The following is a 25,702-nucleotide window of genomic DNA, read 5'->3' as shown; positions in this document are numbered from 1 at the left end:
ACTGCTGGGAGAGAAAGTCCTGGGGCTTCCCACCAGAATATCCTGTAGCTCTGCTGCCATAGGCCAGTTTCAAAGCTTGTCCAGACTGGGCAGCAGTGGCTATGGTGTCTGCCCCCCAGGGCTATGTCCTGGACCTGTGGGGCACCACTCACTCACCCACAGCTGGTCTCCAGCAGGCTGTCTCCCACCTGCAGGGATGCCATGCCAAAGTCTGCAATACGGATGTTGTTCCTCTCATCCAGCAACAGGTTCTCTGGCTTCAAGTCTCTATGGCTGGGGAGTAAGACCCAGGTAAGCCTAAATAAATGAGGCCCTGTACCCACTTCCCCACTGCAACTCCTTGATAGGGACTGCTCCCCTTTCTGAACTCCTGTTAGTTAGGCCAGTGACAACCTAGGAAGATAATATACTGGCAGCTAACACTAAGTAGTCTTCCTGGTCTGGGTGACAGGGACAGCGATGAGGTGGCTTCCTGCCCTCCATAGGGATGAAGCATGGGTGGGCTTCTGGCAGCCTTTCAATGCCTCCTAGATGAAGCCCATAGGAGCCCCAGTGCCCTCTTGAGATGCAGGCCTGACTCAGCCTGGCCTGGCTCGCACCATATGGAGTGGCTGTGGCAGAAGTCCAGTGCAGAGATGATCTGCCGGAAGAACTTGCGGGCCTCCTTGGGGGTCAGCCGTCCCTTCTTCACCAGGTAGTCAAACAGCTCCCCCCCAGACACGTGTTCTAGCACCAGGTATCTGTGGAATGGGGCGGGGAACATCAGTGCCGGTGTCATGGCCTGGTAATAGCCCCCTCCTGCCCTGCTGCCGCATCAGAGAAGCCTAGTGCAGGGCCCAGAGCAAGGCCCCAAGGAGGGCCCATGCAGGATACCTGCTGTGGCTCCTGGTGGCTCTCACACCAAGCAGCTGGGTCCCAGTGAAGATCATACAGACCCCCTGGAGCTGGGCAGAGGGTCCGTGTGGAAACCAAGAATGGAGTGAGGCTGACCCAGCAGGGCTTGCCATCTTCTCCCTGCCCAGTTTGTATCAGTCCCCTGGGGTCTTTGCTATACTGCAGAACCAGAGGGGACTGGTTTCTGTGGGGGAAGTGTGGGTAACTGGAGAATTACATCTCAGACCCCCTAGGATCTGAGCTGTATAATAGGACTCAAGAGGTGGCCAAGGAGATGCATGGGCTGCAGAGGATGCAGTCATGGGCTCAGAATGGAACAAACTCTTGGGGAAGGCAAGACCCCCAAGGGAGGGAACAAAGGACAGTTAAGTGACACAGATGGGTGCCATCTCACTTGGTGACAGGCATCAGTGGTACTGGACAGGAAGCTAGGCTGGGCTGGGACTTGCTGACAGTAGTCACCTGGGGTCCCAAGCCCCATAAGCAGGCCTTGTGGTGCTGGGACCAGCGTTGGGGGACACATTGGCAGAGGCTTGGCATCACCTCAGCAGAGCCCCTCCCCAGGACTATCAACTGCCCAGCCCCCAGGCCTGTGGAAGCTGATGCCCTCCCTCCCTGCTCACTCCCACCACACACGCTCAGCTCTCAAAAGGGCCGGAATAAATTGCGCTTCTTCCCTGAAGCTGCCTCCTGTCAAGTATTTGGTCACAGGAAGTAAAAGAGCAGCCAGAACCAGCCTCCACGCAGTGCCCAGTGTGCTTCACTCATGGCCCTGCTCTCTGGCTTCCTTAGGGCCCTGGCAAGCTACAGCTCCACCCTCTTCCCAGGGTGTCTCACTGAGCCTGGGCCTCGTGGGGCAGTGGGAGTTGGAAGACTGATGAACCCCACAGAGGGGCTATTCAGTAGGGGACAGTATTAGGAGGGAACAAGCTCTACTGGCCCTAGAACCCAGATCTTCCTCCAGGGAAGCCCTCCCCATTGTTGGCCTCAAGTTCACAGCCTGGAGATCCCCAGGAGCACCAGCCACAGCTCTGGTAATAAAAACTGTGGCCACTGTGGCTAGGGCTGAGAGCCCCTCCTCAGCTGGATGGCAACACGGACACAGCCAGCTCTCCAAATGCAAGAGCAGTCTGGGCCTCTGAAGCCACCCACCCTAGCCTCCCCAGCTCTCCAGGCCCAGCAATACCTACAAATATTTTTTGTTTTCATAGACGTCATGCAGCTTCAGGACATGTGGATGCTCAATGAGCTTCAGGATGGCAATCTCTCGCTCCACCTGCAAAGAAATTATGTTACCATCCTGCAGCCAGCCACAGCCCACTCAAGCAGGCCCTCCAGTGGCCAACATGCATTGTTTCCTAGGGTTATGGCATTGCATTTGGGGCTGAGCTGGAGAAAAGGGATATCTGCAGCTTGGATCTTGCTATCTTGCTGGGAAGAACAGATGCCAGGACAAATACCTTGGCCAGGGGTTCTGCCTAAGTTGGCAGTGGGGACCAGGACAGAGCTGCAGGTGAGTGTGCTTGCTCAGTGTGTATATGTGCAGGGGGCTGCTTGTGTGTACAGAGGACTGCATGCACATGCAGGGTATGGAGGTATGGAACTGTGTGACAGGCCCTGTGTAAGAACTCAGGTCCCTCTTCTATGGGCTCCAGGATGTCACCATTCTTGGAAGCGAAGGTGGAGTCTGTTCTAGTGCCTCCCCCAGGTCTGTTTCTGAGCTTAAGTGGAGAACTTTGGTGAGCGTAGCTTTGCCCACAGCCACACTGGCCCCACAGGCAATGACAGTAAGAAGGTACCAGTAGGCACTAACCTCTCATAGGCCTCTCTGTCCCCAAAGCCTTTAACCCCCATGCAGTCTCATGTGTACAATGCCCACAGAACCAAAACCCTGCCCTTTATCTCAGGGCCCCTGTGCCATGGAATATATCCATCCAATGTGTCTCCGGTTCGAAACTGGACAGCCCACCAATGCCAAAGTCCTCCACTCCACCTAAGCTGGTGTCTTCTCTTACAATTACCACCCACTCAGCTCTCTCAGCTTCTCCACATCAGGAGCTAGAGCCTATCCAGCCCTCTTCAGGATAGCCTGGTCACGGCAGGAGGGGTCTCAGAGGCAAGGGGCATGTCTTCATTCTAATCAGAGAACTGGGGCTCAGCCCGCTGCTCCAGCATGTCACTGTGGAACTGTTCTCCAGGCTAACATAGTCAAGGCAAGTGGAACCCTTCCTGAGGATGGAATAGCCCAGGAGCTAACCTGCTGTCGCTCCCCAAGAATTGGGCAGGATCCCATGGGTTAACCAGGGTAAGGGTAAGACAGAGGCCACCCATGCTAGTCCCAGATACCTAGGTCCATCCTTCCAGGTAGTGACCCTTCTGCCTCAGCCCACTGCCTCACCTTCATCAGCACCGATTCACTGAGCTTCTCACGGTTGACAATTTTGATGGCGACCTTCTGGCAGGTGACGCAGTGGATTCCTAGCTTCACCAGGCCTATGGGAGAGAGGCCAGACTCTAGCTCCAGCTCTATGTCACCCGAGCCTTAGATAGCAGGGACCACATCTTAGCCTGGGAGCTCTGCATTCTGTTTTGCAATCCCCAAGCCTGGCAAACCTTGGCCATTGACCACCTTCCTCCCTAATCAGAATGGCTCAGGAAAAGTTCTTTCTTTTCTTTTCTTTTTTTTTTCCCCCTGCACCCAAACCAGATCCCTCCTGAAACCTGAGGTCTCTGTGTGCCATTGTCCCTCTCCTAGGTCACCAGAGCCCTTCCTCCAGACCAGGTACATTCCCAGTTGAAGAGGCAACGTGCTCTGAGTCCAGAGTCACTCTATCCTCTAACACAATCTTACTTAAAACCCTTCACCTGCAGACTTCTGCAGGGATAGTGGTCTGTACCTGTGCCCCCAGAGCCCTGTCAGGCCCAGTCCCTAGACATGCTCCCCATGGAGGAGTCTGCCTGTCTTGAGGCTGGTACCTAGAGCTGGAGGAATCCCATGAGACATATGGATGCTAGGCAGGCTGGAGGAGGTAGCGGGGGTCTTCTCTGGGACCCATGATGGTCAGTGGGAAGCAAAGCTGGCCCAAGATCAGCAGCCCATGAGGCAGAGACTGCTCTTGTCAAGTCAGGGTGTGTCCAGATACTGTCCCGACAGAATGAGCCACCACAGGGGACATGAGAATGGGGCAGGGCAAAATCAGCGGGAAGGTAGAGTAGGGCTAGCGGAAGCGTTTCTGATCTGGGCAGTTATCCCCTCCTCCGCAAAAGACTCATTTCCTAACCAAATCAGAGGGCTCTTGAAAATTGATAAGAAAACACATACACACAGACATGTACATGTGCACATCTATGCACATATACGAGCACATGGCAGTATTATACAAATGGACAAAAATGAACATGAAACAGACAACTGTGTAGAAAGACAGTTCATGTTTTGCATAAGGTCACAACAGAGATGTGGTTTCAGCACCCAGTTGGAGCTGGGGTCCTGGGTATCTAAGTGCAGTGCTGTGTTTTTATGATGGAGAAAATCCTAGGCTGCCATGTGAGAGCCCAGGCTAGGAGGTGGCCATGGTGAGACAGACACCTTAGCCAGAGAAGCCTGGCATAGGCTCTGGTACCTCCTGCTGGCTGTCTTTGATCCAGTGTGAGTGTCTGTGATTCCTGCTCAGATTGGGGAGAAAGAGAGCTAGCCAGGAGGGCAAGGGTACTGATAACCTGCTATCCATAGTTCAATCAGCACATGGGCTATGGCACCGGGCAAGGCATGAGGCCATCTGCACTTGGTCAGAAGGTACTTAAGACTTGGTAAAACTATCCAGTCCCCAAAACAAGACTGTAGTTACAAGAGAAATGTGGAGGACAGTATGACAAGTGATAAAAGCCTCCTGCCCCAGGAGGAAGGGCTCCCACAAACCTACAAGATCCACTTGAGAAGGACAAGGGCAAATCAGGAGACGAGAGTGACCCAGAAACAATGTGTCCCCTCAGGAGATCTCAGAGGACAAAAAGCCATGTTCTGCCCAAGGATGGAATAAGAGCAGGGCTGGTGGGTAGGAAGGAGCATGACAGGTATCCTCAAATGTGTTCCAGGCAGGTAGGCCCAAGCTTTTCGGCTGACTGTATGGCTCAGCATGTGAGGAACAGGGAACACTGGAGTCTCAACAGGAGGAGTTCCATATGTCATCACAATCCAGCTGGCAAGCATACCCAGAAGCCATTTAACCAATAGTGCAGCTAAATCATGAGATGCTTACCAAATGACCTCACGGATGACATGCTGGGCCCTGGCAGATATGGCACATGCCTCATCTCACTTTTATGTTCATACTCACCCCCTTACATGGTTGTTTGTATACCCATCCCCCCCCACAATGCACGTATGCATATCCAGTCAATACTATGTACTTACCCTCACAAACAGATGGCATACACATTCAGCCTCCCATGTATGTGCACATATACCAGAACACTCACATCTCACCTATGTGCATGCCCACCATGTACTCACCCTCACATGAATGTGCACACACACACCCTACACCCAATCCCATATGCATGCATTCATACTCACACACACACTCTCCAGCCAAGTAACAGGTACCATGAGAGGCATGTAGAAAAGTATTGTCCTGCTTCAGGAAGAACATGGTACTAAACTGGAGTGGGCATCAAATATTAAGAAGACAATGCTATCACCTCCATCCAGGGTGATTTCCAAAGTCTGCCGAGCATAGTTGTGTATCATGCCCCATCTTAGAAGTTGGGGGAACTGGGGTTGTGGCATCTACCTAGCTGGCTTTTCAAAAGCCAGGAGGGCAGAGGGCTACCAGAACAAGGTGCCCCTGAGCCCCAAGTCTTGTCTAGGGGCTTTCTGGGAATAGGAGATCATGATCCCTGCTCAAGGGAATGGGTGATACAATGGTAGCTCTAGATACAGTCTGGCTATGGTGCAGGGGAGCTGCCCTGGACCCCTCCCTTCACTTTCTTCCACTTGCTCCCAGTATGCACAGAAAGCCCATTTCCCACCCCCCACTGTGCCTTGAATACCCCTACATACCTTGCTTGCATAGCCCAGTATGGCAATGTTTCTCCTTGGTAAAGCTTTCCTGGTGCTCTAGGCCACTCCCTCCCTGTCTCCATGTGCAAAGTGTGGTCCCGCCTCAGGAACAAGGGCAAATGGAGGTCTTCTGGGGTGAGATGTCTGGGTTAGGAGCAGTTCTGCCCCCTTCCTGTTTTAGTGAGTAGGGAGTATGCCTTCAGAAGCCCCGCCGTCTGGCCTGCAGCCTCAGGGACAAGCGACTTCCTGGCGGGAAGCCCACGATCACCCGTCATTACCCAGCCCTCTAACTCGCTGGGGCTTATTTTCCAATTGTGATTTTATCTGTAATTATTGTCTTCACACAGATGCAGCCTCACATAGAAAGGGAAAGTATACCATGTCACAGATAATTACATGGGGCCTTGCCAGGGTGGGGCTGAGCTGGAAGCATGGGGAACCACCAGCTCCAACTGCACTACTTCTGCAAGGGGCAGCAGCAGGTTCAAAGGTACTGGGGCTTCCGTGCCTCTCAGGAGGGTTCCCAGGCTTCCAGAGGTGACTCTGACATGGGTATGAAGGCCCCAGACCCTTCTAGAGCTACTTCTACCCACGGGCACCCGGGGCTTCTGAGCCTGACTAGAGAAATCAGGGAGGTAGGCAGGTAGGCAACTGTAGCTGGTCAACTCCGGCGTTAGGCAGGCCCTGACTGGGCCCCCAGCTGCCCAAGAAGCACATGGTGACTGGGTTCTGGGCAGTGCTGACCCTCACTAGAGGCAGAGACTAATGATTGTGTCAGAGTGAGGGCAACAGGAAGACCTTCCAAATATACCTGTCCTCCATCCCGGCTAAACAGAACTGAGGCAAGGTACTACTATGTGGGCTGGGCATTTTCTAGGGGGTGTGGAGTGGCAGCCTGGTGTGTTGTTGTGCCCTCTGGATTCCAGTGATTCCCGAAGAATCACTGCCTCAGTTGAGGAGAGGTAGGAATAAGCTGAACTGTGGATCAAGCCAGGTGATCTTCAAGGATACCCCAGGTATAACTTTGGGCAGAGGAGATGGAAGAGGATGAGGCCCTCATTTGGGAGGCAGATCTGGCTCTCTATGAACCTGCAGGAGTCCTTGGCTAATGGTCAAGTGCCTGGGGGCACTGGACACATTCTGAGACACATTCAGTGTCTCTCCCCTCCTGCCCTGCCATTGCTGGACTCTCTTGTAGATCATGGTCCTCCTGAAAACCCCAACCTCAGAGTTCTCTGAGCCCTGGGGACCATGATGAGAGAACACTTCTCACAGTCCAGTGACCGCCACAGAATGGCCTGCTGCTCTGTGGTTTGGGTAGTGTACACTAGGGAGGTGACAATATTGGCACCGGGGAGGGACCTTCTGTATCTCTCAATACCTCAGGCCATAGCCATGGGGTTGGAGGGGTAGAGGTGGCATCCCAGAGATGTCCTTCCCCAAGATTGGCAGAATGTCCATTTGAGTGGATGCAGCATGTGCCTGCATGTCTCACAACTGATGTTCACCTCAAAGTGACAAGCAAGCAGAGCTTGGAGCTGCATCATACACCCAACTGGATCCCAAGCACAACATTTCTGCAGAGGCCTCCAGCCAACTGGGAAACCATGGTCCACTTATAACCTCCTTCTGCCAGTCCCTTCCCTCAGTCTTTCCACAGCAGGCCAGGGTACCTAGAAAATGCACATGGTTGCAACCTTCTGCTTGTTCCCCAGGTCCCAGTGCTACCCTTAAGACAGTGACCCCCCTGTGGTAGTTTGAAAGAAAATGGCCCCCAAAGGGAGTGGCACTATTAGGAGGTATAGCCTTGTTGGAGGAGGTATGTCACTGTGGGGTTGGGCTTGAGATCTCCTTTGCTCAAGTTACACACAATGAAATAGACCACTTCCTGTTGCCTGTGCAAGATACAGAACTCTCAGCTACCTCTCCAGCACCATGTCTGCCTGCCACCATTTCCCACCATGATGATTATGGACTGAACCTCTGAACTGTAAGCAAGCCACCCCGATTACATGTTTTCCTATATTAGAGTTGCTGTGGTCATGGTGCCTCTTCACAGCAGTAGAAACCCTAACTAAGACAGAAGTTGGTACAAGGACTGGGGTGTTGCTGTGATAGGCCTGACCATGCTTTTGTTTGAAGGAATGTGGACCTTCGGACTGTGGATTAGAAAAGCAGTGGAATGATTTAAGTGGTGCTTAATGGTCCATCCTAGTACGAGCACGGAAGACTGTGGTGCTGAGTGTGATTTGAACTGTGCGGGCCTGGATCAAGATGTTTCAGAGAAGAAGAATGTTAATTTATGGCCTAGAGACTGGTCTTGTGATGTTTTGGTGAAAAATATGGCTGCCTTTTGCCCTTGTCTGAAGAGTCTGCCTGAGACTAAAATGAAGAGTCTTGGAGTGATTACACTGGCAGAGGAAATCTCAAAGCAGCCTAGTATAGACTCTGATGTGTGGTCACTAGTGTGAACTCTAACGAACATTTATAATGGAAAAGAGCAAGCTAATCAGGGTGGATCACAAAATATAACAATTGAGAAAAGGAGCACCGGGAAGTGCTTAGGCAGTGAAGGAAACCATGGAAAACAGAAAGCTGGTGAAGATGTCATTGAACCGGGGGGGCCACGTTCCAGCCCCAGCAAGCAGCAGAACTTGGCAGCTTCAGCCGTGTGGTTCTGGCTTTAGAGTTAAGGATAGGAGAAAGGGGCTATGGACTTTGCCTCCAGGACTAAGGAAAGCTGCTGAAGCCAGGAATGTGTCAGGGGTGTCCCTGAATGGAAGCCCAGGGAGGCCATTGTGTGAAGCCGTGAAGTTGAAGCCTGGATTACCTTGGAGAACCCAAGATATTGGAGCTGCCAGAGTCATGGGACACCTGCCGAGGAAAGCTGGAACCAGCCCAAGAGAAAGAAGTATGTTGCAGTCAGCAAAGCTAAAAGGAGCTGGAGATCTGAAGAGCGTTTTGACATCAGACATGGAGATGCAGAGTTTGGAATTTGCCCAGCTGGTTTTCAGTCTATCTTTGGTCCAGTATTTCCTCACTATGCTCCCTTCCCTACTTTTTGTAATGGTAATGTATAGCCTATGCCATTGTATGTTGGAAGTATGTGATCTGTTTTTTTCAATTTTTATTTTATAGGGGATTACAGTTAAAAGACTGCATGAATCTCAGAAGAGAGTTTGAACTTTAGACTTTAAAACATTGTTGAGAGTGTAAGCTGAATACATTTTTGCATTATGATATGGCTACAAGTTTTTGGGGGTCAGGGAGTGGAATGTATCTATTTGAAAGAAAATGGCCCCCAAAAGGAGTGACACTACTAAAGGTGTGGCCTTGCTGGAGGAAGTGTGTCACTGTAGGATTGTAGTACCTTGACTATATTTGGCCCCCATAAGCTCATAAGGAGTGGCACTGTTAGGAGGTATGGCCTTGTTGGAGGATGTGTAGTCTCATTGGAGGAGGCTGGATGGCACATGCCTTTAATCCAGATCTTGAATCTGGAGGAAGCACCTTTAACCTGGGCCACACCTTCTGCTGAAGTGAGTCACTGTGGGAGCAGGCTTTGAGGTCTTTTTTTTCAAGCGTCACTCAGTGTGGCAGTCAGTCTACTTCCTGCTGCCTGCAATATGTAGGACACTCAGCTATTTCTCCAGCACCATGTCTGCCTGCATGCCACCATGCTCCCCCACCATGATGGACTGAACTTCTGAACAGCAAACCACCACAATTAAATGTTTCCTTTATAAGAGTTGCTGTGGTCATGGTGTCCCTTCACAGCAATAGTAAACCCTAAGACAGGGGCTGTGGTTTGATCTCCTTTGCTCAAGTTACACACAGTGAAACAGACTACTTCCTGTTGCCTGTGCAAGATGCAGAACTCTCAGCTACCTCTCCAGCACCATGTCTGCCTGTTCACCACCATGTCCCACCATGATGATAATAGACAGAACCTTTGAACTGTAAGCCTTCCAATTAAATGTTTTCTTTTCTAAAAGTTTCTGTGGTCATGGTGCCTCTTCACAGTAATAAAAACCCCAAGATTCCCCTCCTCCCCAAGATTTTTACCAGGGAGATGTGAGCTGCATCCATTTACACTCATGTTTCTCAGGCCCTCAAGCTTCCAGTGCCCCAGGGTCTCCTGGTGTACACAGCCCCAACAGATCTCAGCTTAGGGCCAAGCTCTCCAGCCCCAGCTCCCGTCTGTGAAGGATGCTGGTTTCCCCAAGTTGCTCCCCTTACAAAGCTAAGATATGACCTGTCTGCAATAGCCTGAGAAAAACAATGACCATCAGCCTTCCCACGGGGTCATCTCAGGCTTTCCCACCCATACTGCTCTACCTCCCCTCCTGCAAATGACATGACAGGCACACGGGCCCCATCTGTTCACTGCCAGTGGGCCTCAGTGCAGGCCTCACTAGGCTACAGCATACTACCTACCATGTGCAGATGGGAACCCATAGTTCATGAGGCTCAGAGTCTACACCCCTGGGTATGGCACATGTACATACATGCGGGCCACCTGTTGTTGGGAGCACATGGTTCAAGGACATAGGCTGGACAGGGAGGCATGACTCTCACAGACTCCCAGGTCCCACACAGTACTGACTTCTTAGAACTTTGTACAGTGGTGCTCAGGTGCAGGGCGTGGCTGTATAGAAGCAACCAGTGTTGCAGTAGCTGCCTAGATCATGCTATCCCCATGAGCACTATGGGATCAGTGTAAAGGAAAGTCAGGGGCTCCCAGGAGCCAGGTCCAAGGAGACCTAGGCCAAGTGCCACCCTTCTCTCCTATCCCCAGGCCATCTCTAATCAGCCACTCTTGAGGCTCACCCCTTCCCGATCATCCCAGAAGGTCATCAGAATGGATACTTTGCCTAGTCTCCTCCTTGGCCTCTCCTGAGCCTTGTCATTGGTGGGCTCAGCTCTCCATGGGCCTTCAGGAACAGTCAGACATGAAGGGGGCACCTCTCTTCTGGGCACCTGTCTGCACATACTTGGGTGCATCTGCCCTGCCACTACTACCCATGTGAGGTTTCTCATCTGCCTACAGGTCACCCTGGGGACCCACTTGGCTTCTGCCAACTCCTATCCTAGCCAGAGTTTGTTCAGAGGGTAGAAAGGAGTCAGTTCTGCCTGGGGCAGAGTGCCAGTGGTCAGATGCAGTACTAGGGCAGAGGGTGGAGGGGGCAGGCTGTGGCTGAGCTGCCTCCTGGCTGTGCAGAGAGGCCTGATCTAGACTGCTGTCCTTGGTGCTGAATGCAGTAGGCTTGGGCATTGGTGCTTGGCCTGTGGCAGCCTTGGGTGCAGGGTCCTGCAGTTAGCTAGTACTTGGGTACAGTGTGTGAGTGGCTGGCAGCAGTCTCCTCTGAGGGTTTTTTGTTTGTTTGTTTGTTTTTATGGAGTGAGGCTTATCACACCAGGCAGGATGTACCTGAATGCTGGCCCCAGTCAGCTGATGAAGATACTACCCCCAGTTCCAGTAGAGCCTGGCAGGGGGCATCTGCTCCAACCCTAGCTTGAGACTACTGTTCATGAGAAGAATGCTTCAAGGGTCACCGGACCTCCCCCATAAGTGACCAACCTGCCTCTGGGACCAAGTGCACCTTATCTTAAGACCCCTGGCTCTACCCTGGGAAGCTCAGCTCCCAGGGCAACCACTATCGCACATGATGACCCATTTTCCTTCACACCTCTGTAGGCAGCACTGTGGGCGTGTGAAGGGGCAGTGGCTCCCATTTTCCTGAGGTGACAGATGGGACCCCCAGCCAGCCTGTGTGGGCTTGGCAGGGGGTGGCCCCATCCTAGGAAAATAGATCTCAATGCAGAGTCCAACTTGCCCTGGCCAGGCTGTCCATAACAGCAGCGAGTTAATCCTGAGGATGTGTCTGGTAAGACACAGGACAAACACCTGAAAAATGAAGTCCCCACCCTCGCCAGAAGGGGGCAGATGTTCTACATCATGCCCAGAGTCTCACTGACAGCAGAGAGCAGATGAAGCCATCCCTGTCAGCGCACAGCTATCCTTGAACGTCCTGAGAGAATTCTGCAGGCTCTTCCCAGAGAGCTGGCACCAGCAGTAGCCTCATGGTGGTCTTAGCTATTACTGCAGGTCACATCTTCAACACATACACACAACCACAACCACATGTCAGAGCTGGAGACCAGGGACACTGGTGAACAGGGCTGGCTGGGTTCCCATGGGTTCCTGAAAAAGCTGACCCTAGAGTTGGGGAGGAAGACCAGCAGGCAGCAACCACCCAGTTTCTGGTCTCAGCTCTTCCACCCACTCAGTCACTGTTCCAGCCAACCTCCCCAAGACCCCCAGTGAGCCATCCTGTTGGAGCCACACCCTACACAGGCCCCTCTCCTGGCCATGGGCCCCCAAAACCTGGCCACTGTTGTGGTTCTGCTCTGTGGAGAGCCTCCTGCAGAGAAATGAGGTCCTTGTACAGCAAGCAGCTCTCTGGCCCTGAGCAATAGAGGGAGTGGTCTTCACCTCCCAACAACATCCCAGCTGACCCTCATCAGACTGTGAGCCAGAAGCACAGCTAAGGCTGGGCCACAGCTAAGCCAGGGCCACAGCTAATCCACGACCACAGCTAAGGCTGGGCCACAGCTAAGCCAGGGCCACAGCTAAGCCAGGGCCACAGGTAATCCACAACCACAGCTAAGGCTGGGCCACAGCTAAGGCTGGGCCACAGCTAAGGCTGGGCCACAGCTAATCCACGACCACAGCTAAGGCTGGGCCACAGCTAAGCTGGGACTGCAGCTAGGCCAAGGCTACTGCTAAGATGCCCCAAGTTCCTGACACCAGAGACCAGGGGATGATGGTGTTTGCCACCATAGGCCATTCAATGTCAGGGTGGCCAGTCATACAATAACAATGAATGTTCAGTCCCTAAAGACCCCCAGATGATGCTAGGACAGGCAGACAGGTATAGGGGGCAGCCATTTCACTGCAGCAGTGCCCTGGCCAGACCCAATCCCAGTCACCATGTGGTCTCTGAACTTGCTTTCACCTCCTCCCCTTCCCAGGCCCAGTAGGACAAGGCTGAGCTCTTCTTGAGCAACTGGAGACAAGGTTCAACATTATTAGCTTGCTTAGCTCCCCTTCACATCCCCAGCCATGACCAAAGCCCCAGAATCCTTCCTGATGGGAGCCCTATAGCTAAAGCACCCCCTGGGTAGCAAGAGCCCACACTGCTCACTAATCCCAGTCTGTCTAATGCCTGGGCCTCTCAGGCCAGGACAGAGGACAGAGGGTCAGGAGCAAAGAAAGGATGAGAGACACTGGCAGTCAGCATGGACCCTGGAGGAGCGGGGAGGGTCTTGGCCATTTCTTGCCCTTGCTGGACACCAAGAAGATTTTTAGAATGGAGGAATTCTGTATCCATCTTCCCTTTTACATGCTGGTAAAGTTCCCACTGATGAGGAGGAAATGGGCTCCTCATCCTGCCCCATCTCTCATGAAGATTCTACAACTCCTCCGCTACCTGCTTAGAGGGCAGGGTCCTGAGGGTAAGCTGGAGCTCCCCTGGGAGCACCTCTTCCCTGCCTGGCCCTCCTTACTCTTGCCCTACACTGAGACTCATCTGGTGCTAGGGAACCCAGAGCAGGGGGTAGCCTTGGGGGTTTGGAGGTGACAGACTTGGTGGAGATGGGGTTGTCATGTACTTGTTGCTGATGCCTGCACCCATCTTGAGTGCCAAGCTTCAAACGGGGCACATGGGGGATAGGTGATGGCCTAGGTAAAGGCTTTTGCACTTTAGTTCACTATTCCAATGTGAGGTAGCTGGGTTGGGGGTATCAAAAACTACCAGCAATCTCCCAACACTGGAAAGAAGCTAGAAGAAATTCCCTACAATCTTAAAAATCAGTCCTGCTGACCCTGCAGTGTGAGAGGTCAAATCCTTTTATAGTGACTTCTGTCTGGAAGCTCACTGCAACGTGACTACCACCAGCAAATACACTTGCACCAGCCAGAGGCACTAAGACCTACCACCAGCCTTGGACATGGAGGACAGAATGGTAGTCTGACCAGGTGTCCCAGCAACTCCATGGTGTGACCAGAGCTAGGCTCACATGCACCCTCCTCTTTAATCAGGAAGCTCTGCTCTTTTCCTCAGAGGGGGAGCGGGCGCAGCACCTGGGGTCACATGCTCAGAAACTAGGTTCACAAGACTTCAGACCTCATTCTCCTGCCACTGCACCAGCAGTCAAGGCTTCTAGCTGAGTGGTGTCCCAAGCATTACCTCTCAGTCCAGGCTCAGCATTGTAACATGAAATCTAAACGGTCTTTTAATAAAAAAAACCTCGAGTCAGATTTCGGGGTAAATGCTGAAAGATCAGAGAGACAAAGGAACAAGCCACTGCCACATCTCACCTCTAGGACTCCTCAGCCTGCAAAGGCTCCTCAGCCAAAAGGGGTTCCTCTGGCGAAAAGCTTTAATTCCTGTCTCCTCATGCCTTATATACCTTTCTCCGCCCACCATATCACTTCCTTCTTAGTGCTGGGATTAAAGGCGTGTGCCACCACTGCCTGGCTTCTAGTGCCCTGTTCTGTCTTCTGATCTTCAAGCAAACTTTATTAGGGTACACAATAGATCAGCACTCAGGGTGTCTACCATGCCTGAACAAAGGAGCCGTGAGAAATGAGAGAAGATGGAGAGAGCATGTTGTTTATACAAAGAGTCAACCACACTGGAGGGACGACAGTCCAGGGACAGCACGGGTGGGAACATGAGGGTCCCAAGAAGCCTGGGGTCATGAGAAGTTCCCTGACAGCCATCCAACGTCAACACAGACAGCACAGTTCAGCTGCCAGGTAGAAGGGCCTCTGACCACACAAAGCTGACCAGCCTGGGAGAGAAGATTTGCTTAGGACAGAGCTGGGGATGTCCTTGGGAGCTGCTTGCCAGTGTTCCAAGTCACCAGAAGCCCCTAACTCCGGAGCTCAAGTTTGGTGGGATTCAGGGTTCCAGACCTTTCAGACCCTCCCTCTGTGTGCTGAGAATGGTGATGCCCTGGAGAGAGAGTCTGGCACATTAACTACAGTTCTAGAGCCTGGCTGCTGGCCCAGGAAGGCCCTCAGATTTCCTCACCCTCAAGCTGACCGGCCCCTCTTCTGATCCTGACAACAGATCACATCAGGCTGGGAAGCAAGGCTGGTGGGCAAAGGGATCAGGATGCCTGGGGCACACACAGGGGAGGGAATTTGGCTCCTGGGTTGGGGGTGTTCAGACCCAGTGGGCAGCTTCAAAGGCAGGCTGGCTTGGAGCATGCCTCTCCCTCAGCTGGGCTGTGGAGACTTTGAAGTTGTAGACATCAAAGTATTCATGTTCTCCTCAGCAGCCACACAGCTGTGGGTGCTGAATCAGCCTCCACAGCCACTCCTCACCTGTCAGCCTCCACCCCCACAGCTTGGGCATCCATGTTTCCAAGCCATGGCTGTAGTCAGGATTCCCCCATGCTGGGGGAGGCTGGCGACAGGGTGCAGGCAAAGCTCCTCCACACAGATCCCGAGGACGCCCACCAGTGCGCTAGGGAAGGCACACATCTCTGGGGAGACAACTGTTCACACTCTGAAAAGGAATCTCTCAAATTAAATTAATTAAGCCCTGAAATATTTCACATGCCTGAGGCCCTTTGGCTGCCTCTGTGCACCCCTCCCCTCCCCTGGCTATCACCCAAAATAGGGGGCAGGAGCCTCCTGTTTTTAGGCAAAAATGTACCCCCAGGTCAGTGCCCACTAAAGGAAGCTCTGGTCCAGGAAGGGAAGGGATGTGGAAGGGGAGAGGAGCATCATCCTCACGTGACCTTGCTGTGCTGTATCCCAAGTCCTTTTGCAGATGGAGTAAAATCATCTCTGCAACCCATTGATGGGCAAGGAGGGCTAGGAACCTATAACCTCATCTGGCAGGACCTGAGTTCCCCCAGCCTGGATGCAGGGATCTCCTGGTAGCCTTTCCTGTGGTAGACATCAAATGTGAAGGACCCCACATTTGAAGTACTAACAATTCTGCATTTGCTCTTCTCATCTCCCACTGGAAGGTGGCTAAGAGCTCACCAAAGAAGAGGCAGGGGTCAAGCCAGGCGCCATCCGCATTGCCTGAAGGCAGCCTGGAGGGCCTAGATACTGGGCCTCCAGGCCTCCAGGGACAGGCTGGCAAAGGCTTTGAATAGATGGGAGAGAATGGCAATTTTGGCCAGGAGTGGCCACAGAGGCATTTTACCCATCAGGCTACAGTCAGGTGAGGATAAGGAGGCCACAGAGCAAAGCTAGAGGAAGGAGACTGCTCCTAAGAGGCCTTCTCAACCCAGGCAACGGGGCGGGCGCACGTGCACAAAAATGGACTCAAGTTTATAAAAATCAAGCTTATAATAGGTAAACAATGCCACAAAAAGAAAAAATTAAATAAAGGCAACTTAGAACTCCAGGAAACTCAAAGGCCTCAGAGACACAGTGAAAATGTAAATGAACCACATCATGAATGTAAAGCATCCACAGTTTCAGATAAAAAAAAAAAAAATCTACTCAACGGGCTTCCATCTCGGACCTCCCAACTCTATGAAAATCAGGTCTCGACACAGAACTACTAGGCACACAAGCAGTGTCCTTCCAGTGGGTCACTGACTCCACCTTGGCTGCCCATGCCTGTCCCTAACTCCATCTGCCCTATTCTCCTGCTTTCCAGCAATAAGAAAACAGTGAAATCAAGTTGATCTATATAATGGGAACATTCCAGCAAGTGGCCAAGAAACCCCTTTTAATCCTTTACCTTGGGGGAGAGATTAACTCTTTGCCTCTACCCCACTTCTCCAAAGAGGCTCTCATGTTGGATGTTTTCAACAGAGAGCTCCTCTCACACCAGGGCCCAGAGGACCCAGGTCCTCCGTAAGCATCCCTTTCTAACCAGAGAATGGCAGGGAATGGGCAGCAGAGGGAGCCCAGCCCACCTATACATCAGGCCAGGGGCTTCGGTGAGCTCTGAGGCCAGCCGGTGTCACCCCTGTGATCTCAACCCCGATATCAGGCAAAGCCAATGGGTTTCCCCTGCAAGTGGACAAGAGATTTGCAGGGGATCACCCACCACAGCAACGAGGCACTAAGTCCCAACCCACCCAGCCTGGCAGCCCAAACATGTTCTTTTGTGACAAGTAGTGTCACTACCCACTGTCAGCCCAGGAAAGGAAGGCCATGCTTGGATGCACCTGTACAGCAACTTCCTGGGATTATGAGACAAAGGCCTGGGGCTAGAGGGGCCTCAACCTTAGAACAGCCAGAGGGACTAAGCTCAGGCCCTATCACAGCTGCTTCCTCTTTGTGTCCCAGTCTCTGGGTTCTGGGCAGAGAGAAAAGGCCTGGCACCCTTTCACAGAAGCAGGTGATATCATTCATTTCCCACCACATGTGAGGACACTCTTCCCTGCCAACACCAATGGCAGAGGCCCTCACAAGCTAAAGGGACCCACTTGGACCCAAGACCTTCTAGACTGGCCTGTAAGAACTCACAGCCTCTTGAGGTGGTTCATCTCCCCTCAGCACCCTCTAAAGGTCCCATATGGGGAAGGCCACATTCACAGGAACCATTACTGTGGGGGTCTTGGAGGTCAGACCAAAACCCAGAAACTGGGAAGGGTAAAATTCCCTGAATTAACAGGGTGGTGGGCTTGGCATGTGCTTACCTCAATCATGTCCTAGTGAAGTCATCTGAGGGTAGTAGACTGAAAATTGGAGAGAACACTGTCCACCAGGGAGTACAGGACCATCAGAGGTCCTTACAGCCAGTATAGCCAACTGGTTCCAGCCTTAGTGTGAGTTGGGGTGGCTAGGAGGCAAATACCTACCCCACCATCTTCCCTGGGAGACTGAGCTAGACCACCAGCCAGGCTTGTGACAGGCAGGGAGGGGCGTATAGTGGAGGACCATGCAATGGCTGCCAGGTGAGCTTATATACTATCCTTTTCTCTGTTTGGGGTCCAAGGAGATCCTGCCCTATACCTTACCTTGGAGAATGAAAGACACACGGTAGTGCCCTGGGCTCCACATACATGGTAGGATACTGTATCACTGTGTAGTCTGGGCCCCAAAGCCTACACTAGGCAGGTGGGCAGTGTTGGACCCAAGGTAGAAACTACCATGGGATCCTTACCACTGTCTCCAATTGAGGAAAGGTCTTCCCACTGATACCAGCCCTTCCTTTTTAGCCCATCCCTGAGGTGCCTATTTCCTTGCTACTGGGCCTTGCCCAAGGAACCCATACCCAGGGAAGATGCAGCAGGGAAAACATACTGGGGGCTAGAGGCAGTGCTCCAGAGGAAAGGCAGATAGGGGTTCCTAAAGCCAAACCAGATTGACAAGTCACTTCTGGGTACCAAGGCCAGGCTTACTGCCAGTAATGCCCTCTCCCACAGAGGGTGGTGCCAGGCCCAAGGCCTCAGCTTAAGTGCCAAGCTCCCACAGTACGTGGGAATCCAACAGCTGGCTAGGGCTGTTCTCCCCCCCTCATGGTGAAAGTTCCCACTGTTTCCTCAGGAATTTGCTTAGGCCTACCCAGAAGGCCAACTCCCTCTATCATCTTCTCATGCACCAATATGAACTTTCACAGGCCATAAACGTCCCATGCAGGGTTGGTATGAACCTTGAAGAGGTCTGAGTACCAAGGGCTGAGCCTGGGAGTATAGCCAGGCGGTATGGTACAGCCTAGCTCTACTTGCCATGTGAAGCCAGGAAGCTCTCTGGGAAAGAGGGGAGAAAGAGCTCAGAGACATCTGGGACATGACCATCTATAGGTGAGGCTGGTGTCCCAGGGAGGCCTTTTCCCTGGCTTCAGAGTGGGAGAGACAAGGCCATGTCCACTGTCAAGCTCTCCGCCCTGATGTACACTTCAATTCAGCTGGGAGTATGAAACCCTCCCCAACCTGCCATTCTGAACTAGAAATCAGGCTGAGATACACTAAAAAAAGAGGTTCAGTCCTACTCCAAATCCCACTCACAAGTTTTTTTTGGGGGGGGCATCAATGGCCCTAGGAAGGGGTCCTGAGGTCATATCCCTTCCTCTTGAATGATCCTTGAAGGATCCCTGTCTCCAAATCCCAGGAACTTCATACAGAGTCCTCCTTCTTTTCTTCCAAACCTCCATCTGTTGCCATGGTGACAAGAGCAGATAAGGAAGGCATCCAAGGTTCCCCTTTCCTTCCTGCCTCCTTTAGTTGGGGCCAGTTTCTGCCCCCTGTGCCCCAGTCACTTCCCTAGCCACTGAGCCCTATGAACAGAGTTTCAACTGCCCACTGATCCAGCTCCCTTGCTGTACCCTTACCTGCTGATAACCAAAAGAAAGGGTGCCCAGGGACATCCTGGCTGGGTTCCACAAATGATGCTTGTGTGGGTAACCAGCCCCCAGAGTCAGAGAATATGGCTCCTTCTTTCTATCTCTGCCACCCGCAAAACTTCTAAGGGTCCAAAGAATAGAGGAGACATCCAATACCTGTGTGCTTAACACTGTCCAGGACCCATAGCAGCCAACAGTCCACCAGCATGCAGCCTAAGGGTCTTCCCAGTATCACTCTGAAGTTCTCCCCACTCTATGGCACCTTAGAAGGCTAGGACATCCCTACTATAAGACACCTGAGCCTCAGAAACTAGAAAGGCTGTATGACAAGTAAGTGGCAAGTGGGAAGAGGATCTGGGCCCACCCCTAGGGTTTCTGTTTTGAACTGTTGAGGTGCCCCCTGAGACTTGCTGTCCAGCATTCCTACCTCACCTACATCCTATAGCACTCTCAATAGACTTGACTAACAACAGCTACAAGAATTTCAAACACTCATTTTGTCTTGTATTCAGCACTCATGTACTAAGTCATCAGTCAATGCGTTCTTTGCAACCATAGCTCACTCCCATCACTGTTATGCTCTGCCTCCTGCAACTTCACAGATTGGTTCACATGGCACATTACCCCAGCCCTTGGAACACCACATGAACCCTGAAGTGACTTCTACAATCCAAATACATATTAAGACTGACAGGCTGGTGTGGAAAGGGACACAAGGCCTGTTGTTCACTAGGTCATCACCAGCACCCTTAAGGCTATGACAAGTGATTCTCCAATGAGATGCAGATGACTGGACACCTGAGCTAAAGGGCTCTACATGCCCTTCCCAGGAAGCATCATGGGATTCTGGAGAAACTGTCCTCACCTGCCGATACACCTAAGCATGACAACTGGCTATAGCACTCTGGGTTCTCTCAAGAAGGATGAACTCAAGCTAAGGGACAAGGAAGATGGGTTCTCTATAGTTGTTTCAATAGCTCTGCCCCAGGGTCTGCCCCAGGCCCCTAATGTGAACAATGACATGTGGTCCAGGCATTGGACTCCAATGCCCTAAAGCCAGGATTCAGGATGGGGAGGAGAGCCTCCCCCAGGGCACTGAGAGTAGGGCCATAAATATGTGTAATAATGGGGAGCAAGGACTAGACTGAGGAAGTCCCCCCTGTAGCAGAATGTAAGCCCCACTGTGGAGGAGGCTTGAGGAAAGCTAGGTCTATGAACTGGGTATCACAAATCCTTCATGCTGGCAAGAAGGGACAAGCAGACTACAGGTTGTGTGTCCCAGAAGGAGAGGGTTTGAGAGGCTTACGGGGATGTTGGCAGGGGGGTCCTGAGAGTTTGACTCTATAACTAAAGGGTCTAGATCCCTGATACACTCCAAGATCTACTGTCAATATCCTATGTGAGTGATGGGGGACAGTTCCACATCTTCCATTCATGGAGGAAGAGGGGCCAAGAACCCATAGCAAGGTGTTAACCTCGATATACACCCCTAGAAGCCCAGCAGCAGGAAGGGATGCCAAAGACCCCATGTGCAGGCCTCAATTCTCCCTAGGGAGCACCATCGGGACCCTCTGCAGTCCCCCTGAGTTGGGCAGCCTTTCCCTAGCTCCCTTATCTGGGGCCACGAGCACTATCAAGCTGGAAATTTCAGGGCACACAGGAACCTAGCAGGATACCCTGCTGGACACAACTTCCACCATCCATGCTGGAGCCTTAGCCAGTTCTGGGAACTCCCTTCTTGCTGAGGTACATCCCTAGAGGTGGGTGGGGACCTCCCACTCCAGTCCCCACAGTGCCAGGTGATCACATTACATTTCTATTAACTGGTCTCTTCAATTCAATACTGTAAAATTATCCCAATGAGGTATTTTTGATGAATTATCTATTAAGTAATTCAAATGAGTGAACCGTTCATCTGAGCTGGTGTCCTAGTTAAGGAAGCCTTGCTCTTCTTCCCTCCCCAGGAATGGAAGCAGGTGATTAGGCCACTGGCTGAGCCGCTTTCAGAGTGACAGACCTTGAGACTCCAGAAGGAGAAGGTTCTGAGGGGGCAGCATTTTCCTGGAAGGTATGTTTAGGGCAAAAGATGGAAAGATGAGCAGGGACCAGGTGGAGCCCAGCAGATTGAAGGGGAGCTGATGCCCACACCTGAGGATCCAACACTAGGAACTCCCATGGCCCCCATGAGGGTAGGGACAGACTCCCACCACCTTCTGCATGTATACCATGATGTAGCAAAGGAGAAACAGCTGATGGCAGAGCTCTAACCAGCAGCTGTCTAGCTTCTGAGAGACATGCAGGGCAGGGCAGAGATGTCAGGATTACAGTGTTGGGCAGTGTGTAATGCTCTGGGAAGGGACGGGCCTGGAAGGAGCCACTATAGACTGCAGGCCTGACTGTGGGAGTCCAGACAGACCTCCATTCCCATGCTCCCATGTGTTGGCAGAGCTCTGAGTAGTCCTGTAGCTGCTATCTCCTGCTTTGCACCTGCCAGGCCCCACCCCTTCAGGCCCAAGGGATGGGTAATGGGGTTGCCATGGTGATGAGGTTGGGGATGCCTTCCTTGGGAAGCCCCAGGGATTCTCTGACTGTCATCCCACACACAGGCAGATGTGAGAGTTCAGACCTTCACAGACAAACCAGCTCTATACATACGCGTGCGCACACGCACGCACATACAGACACACACACACAGATACACACACACAGATACACACACACATACAAACACACACATACCTTTCATAGGCCTACATGTACATAGGTACACAAGACTGCAAATCACAGGACACACAGGGGACACACACACACACACACACACACACACACACTCAGGATACAGACTCTGACATAGGCCTGACCCCATCCCAAAGCAGAAGGCTCCAGGCCTCCCCATCTGAGCATCCTGTAGGCTTCTCATCACTCAGGCCCTCTGACAGCCCAGGGATAGGCCACCCAAATGTTCTCCCAGAAACCCAGCTAGTTCTAAGGACAACTTGCAAAACCCAGAGACGTCCCGATCCCACTAGCTCCTTCACAACCACCCATCAGTGGTCCTTAGCAGCATCCTCCACAGGCATGTGAGGCCCTGGCAGCTCACCCTGGACCTTTTCATCAGCAGAACCCTAGTAATGCCTTGAGGAATTCAAAGGCAGAAAAAACCCTCCATTCTTAATCTTTACAGGGAAACTTCTGCCCTGTTACTATTGGCAGCTATGAGCACCAACAGGCCAGCATGGGCAAATCTACTGTCTCTATACAGATGGGACTCACCTGCTTCTATCTCCATGTCACTTAGCCAGTGTTCCCCCCATGCCTGCCCTGTACTAGCCCTGTTGTAAGAATCCACAGAGCAGTAAACTAAGAATCTATGAACTAGGAGAAAGCTGGGGAGTCCAGCTGTTGTCTATATGTCCTTATAGCCAAGGAAAGGGAGGCAGCCTGACCAGTACTACCCTCATGTCCAGGGAAGCAGCCTCCCTGGAGGAACATACACAGTTCAGGGACCCCTCCCCCCACCAGGGGGATACGCTGCCCAGATTATCAGAGACACAGACAGATGGACCCATGCCTGGCCTACAATGCCAATGGGAGGCCACAGTCAGGGAGGGAAGTCACGCTGAGCCCTGCAGTCACCTGCTGTCAGAGATAGAAACCCTGGCCCCACCCCCGCAGCAATGCCTGCCTGTCCATCCTCAAGCAGGAGGCCAGTAATCTGCAGTAAGGTAATAATAGAATCTGCTTAGTGGGCAGCGGGCAGGAAGGACGGGGAGAGGAGAGAGGCAGAGCTTGCCGGCCCACACTCTGGTGCTTCCAAACAGCAGCATCTGTCCCCAAGTATCACTGAGCTAGTGTCCAACCAAGAAACCCAGCATTATGTCTGCCTCAGCCACCTCTTCCTCTCCAGGCTGTCATTCAGACTGGTGGCTGCCTTGTCCCAAGAGATCTGCCTGTCCTCATCCCAGTCCCCAGTGGATGCCAGAACTTGAAGTCAGGACTGATTCTGTGCAGTGGGGTCTCTATTCCCATGTCTACCTCCCGGGCACTAGGCAGGGCCATCTGGCTGGCTCTGTCCTCATACACCCACTCTGAAGTCCACAGCTCTGAAAGGGAGCCCTGAGGAGAGGCTGTGACAGAGGAGGAAGGATCAGGAAGAGTACGGCATTGTGGTTGGGAGCAGAGCTGGGAAGGCAGACAGAGAGGGGTGGGCATAGAGAAGTGAGGCCTGCTAGAAGGAGCTGACCACGGCACCTCAGGTCCCATAGCCCTGAAGGCCTTGGAGTTCTGGAGGTCAGGAGGCAAACCATCTGACCCTGGCAAGCATCCCAGAGTAGCTGAAGCCTGGAGGAAAATGATGTAGGGAATGCAGGTGCTTCTGGAGGGCTGGGGAAGAGCACCGGCTCTGGAAGCTTCCATCTAGAGAGTGGGTCAAAGAACACTGGGCTGCCAGACCCAGCCTTGGCAGCAAGAAAGCCTGGAGGCTGGCAACTACTTGTGGAGATGCCCCCCCAACCCAGCAGGTATCTACCAGCAAGAGACCAGCTTCCAGAGCATCAGACTGGCACATGCCCCACCAGGAGTGCTGGACTATGGAGAGTGGTACCTGTTAGCTCAGGACCCACAAGAATTCTCCCTGGTGGGACTGTCATCCAGGATCACAACAAAAGATCCAAGGCAGAGGTCCCCACAGTGGCCTATGAACCAAAAGCAATGGAGCCAGGGGTGATAGCCATCATCCCTGCCTTCTTGGGCCTGAGAACAAATGCTATTGACCCCAAGGTGACCTGAGGCTCTGTGTCCCTCTCCTCCAGATGATGCTAGGGTTCACACAGGCAGTGCAGAGGCCCCAAAGGTGTGTGTATCAGGAAAAAAGCAGTGTGACACAGGAGAGGGGTTGGGGCAAGGGGACTTCTGCAAACCCACTCCTGCCGGCATCTGTGTGTCGAGGGCAGTAAGCCAAGCTCTGGGGGTCAATAGAACGACTGGGTGCCTATGCCAAGCCTAAAGCATGACTTCTTCCCCCACAGACACCGGGTCCTGATGTCACTGGGTAGTGTTCCAACTCGCATTTTGGGATGGCCCTCAATGTGTCCTTCCAAGGACGGGACAGAACAGTGGGCTTGTGAGCCCTTTCACTGGACACAGCTCTGCCTACCCTGTCACCCTGTGCCATTTACTGTATACTGCCTGTAACTAATGACTAGTTGTAAGTCCTCTGAGATTTGGGGTTTGGCACCCCCAATCTTCCAATCTGAGATGAGTCCGCTTCTTTATAGACACCCCAGTGGCTGGTCCTTCAGGAATCTTTTTGGCCCAGCAGCCCCTCCTGAGACCCCAAGGTCTCTCATTGCAAATGCCACCTGTTTCCAGGCATTCCCATCTCCCAGTTAGCCTGAGGGGAGTGTGGGAAAGATGGATACTGTGGTGTGAGGAACCAGCAGGGCTGGCCCTGAGAAAATGAAGGGCCCGGGTTGGAGCAGCCAGAAGTGAGCACCAGCAACCTCTCACCTCCATGCTCCTCCCCTCCCAGGGGTAGGGTGCAGGAACTGGCCTGGCCTATAGTCAGTCTCTCCTCACTTCATGCCCCAACAGCTACCCAAGGCCATCACATTCCTGCATGCCACCCGCCCTTAGAACTATGAAACAAGGGACACCCAGGAGTGGGGGCAGGGGAGAGGCTGCACCAATGGTGGACCTACCCCCAACCCCAAGACACTCATGTGAAAGGCTATGTCCTCATCCTCCTGCAGTCAGAGCCACTCCTGGGAGGATCTATCACCAAGAAGTCGATGTCAGAGTCTGTACCAATGAGAAGTGTTCTCCTCCAGAGGCAGTTGGAGGCCTGACCCTAACACCCTTGAGCACACAGGCCAGGCCAGGGCTGGCAGTATGAGGCCCAATATACATAAATTTCCACGGGTCCATAGCCAGATCCATGTCCCAACAGCGACCCAAGGCCATCACAAAACCCAAAGCCACAGCTGGGAGACACATCTGGAAATTCACCAAAGACCTCTGAGTCCCTCACATAGCTCGGCACACCCAAAGCTGGGGACTGAAGACCAGCAGCTATCAGAAGCATCCTTCTCCCAAGCCCACCTGACAGAAGTGGGGGACTTCAGCACAGTCCTGATGGACAGCTCCCAGCTAGCCAGGAGCAAAGGCCAGACTTAGAACAGGAGCTCCACAGTAGAGCAGGAGGAGGCCCAATTCTATCCCCCCCAGAAGGACCCAGGGACTTGAGGCCTCTGCACCACTTGGGCTTGCCAAAAGCTTTCTCTCCAAATTAGGGTGGGCAAGGGTCACTAGGTGCTGGCACCCAGCAGCCAAGGGCTCTCTCAGTACAGGGTAGGCAGGGGTCCTGGGGCTGCTCAGGTAAAGGATAATCGTTACATGGATTCCTGAGCCCTTGACA

The 25,702-nt window shown here is 52.7% G+C and overlaps 1 protein-coding gene across 16 annotated transcripts in view; it reads right to left on the bottom strand.

The window, feature by feature from the left end:
• The window catches only part of Brsk2 (BR serine/threonine kinase 2), a 54,543-nt gene that overhangs the window by 19,102 nt on the left and 9,739 nt on the right, over positions 1-25,702 (bottom strand). For 15 of the 16 annotated variants that reach the window (XR_004945910.1, XR_004945912.1, XM_036199410.1 and 12 more), the window contains exons 2-5: positions 3,293-3,387; positions 2,085-2,170; positions 600-740; positions 157-273 (exon numbers count right to left, since the gene is read on the bottom strand). Coding sequence is in view for 14 of the 16 variants with exons in the window: in XM_036199410.1 (XP_036055303.1) it covers positions 157-273; positions 600-740; positions 2,085-2,170; positions 3,293-3,387 (439 nt within the window). In the remaining 2 variants the exon portion in view is untranslated. Of the gene's footprint in view, positions 1-156; positions 274-599; positions 741-2,080; positions 2,171-3,292; positions 3,388-25,702 lie in introns of those variants that run through there. The other variant, XM_036199439.1, reaches the window with a different exon arrangement.

The sequence above is a fragment of the Onychomys torridus genome, chromosome 1 (genome assembly GCF_903995425.1).
Source record: "Onychomys torridus chromosome 1, mOncTor1.1, whole genome shotgun sequence".
Classification (NCBI taxonomy): Eukaryota; Metazoa; Chordata; class Mammalia; order Rodentia; family Cricetidae; genus Onychomys; species Onychomys torridus.
This window is presented reverse-complemented; position numbering and strand designations above follow the sequence as displayed.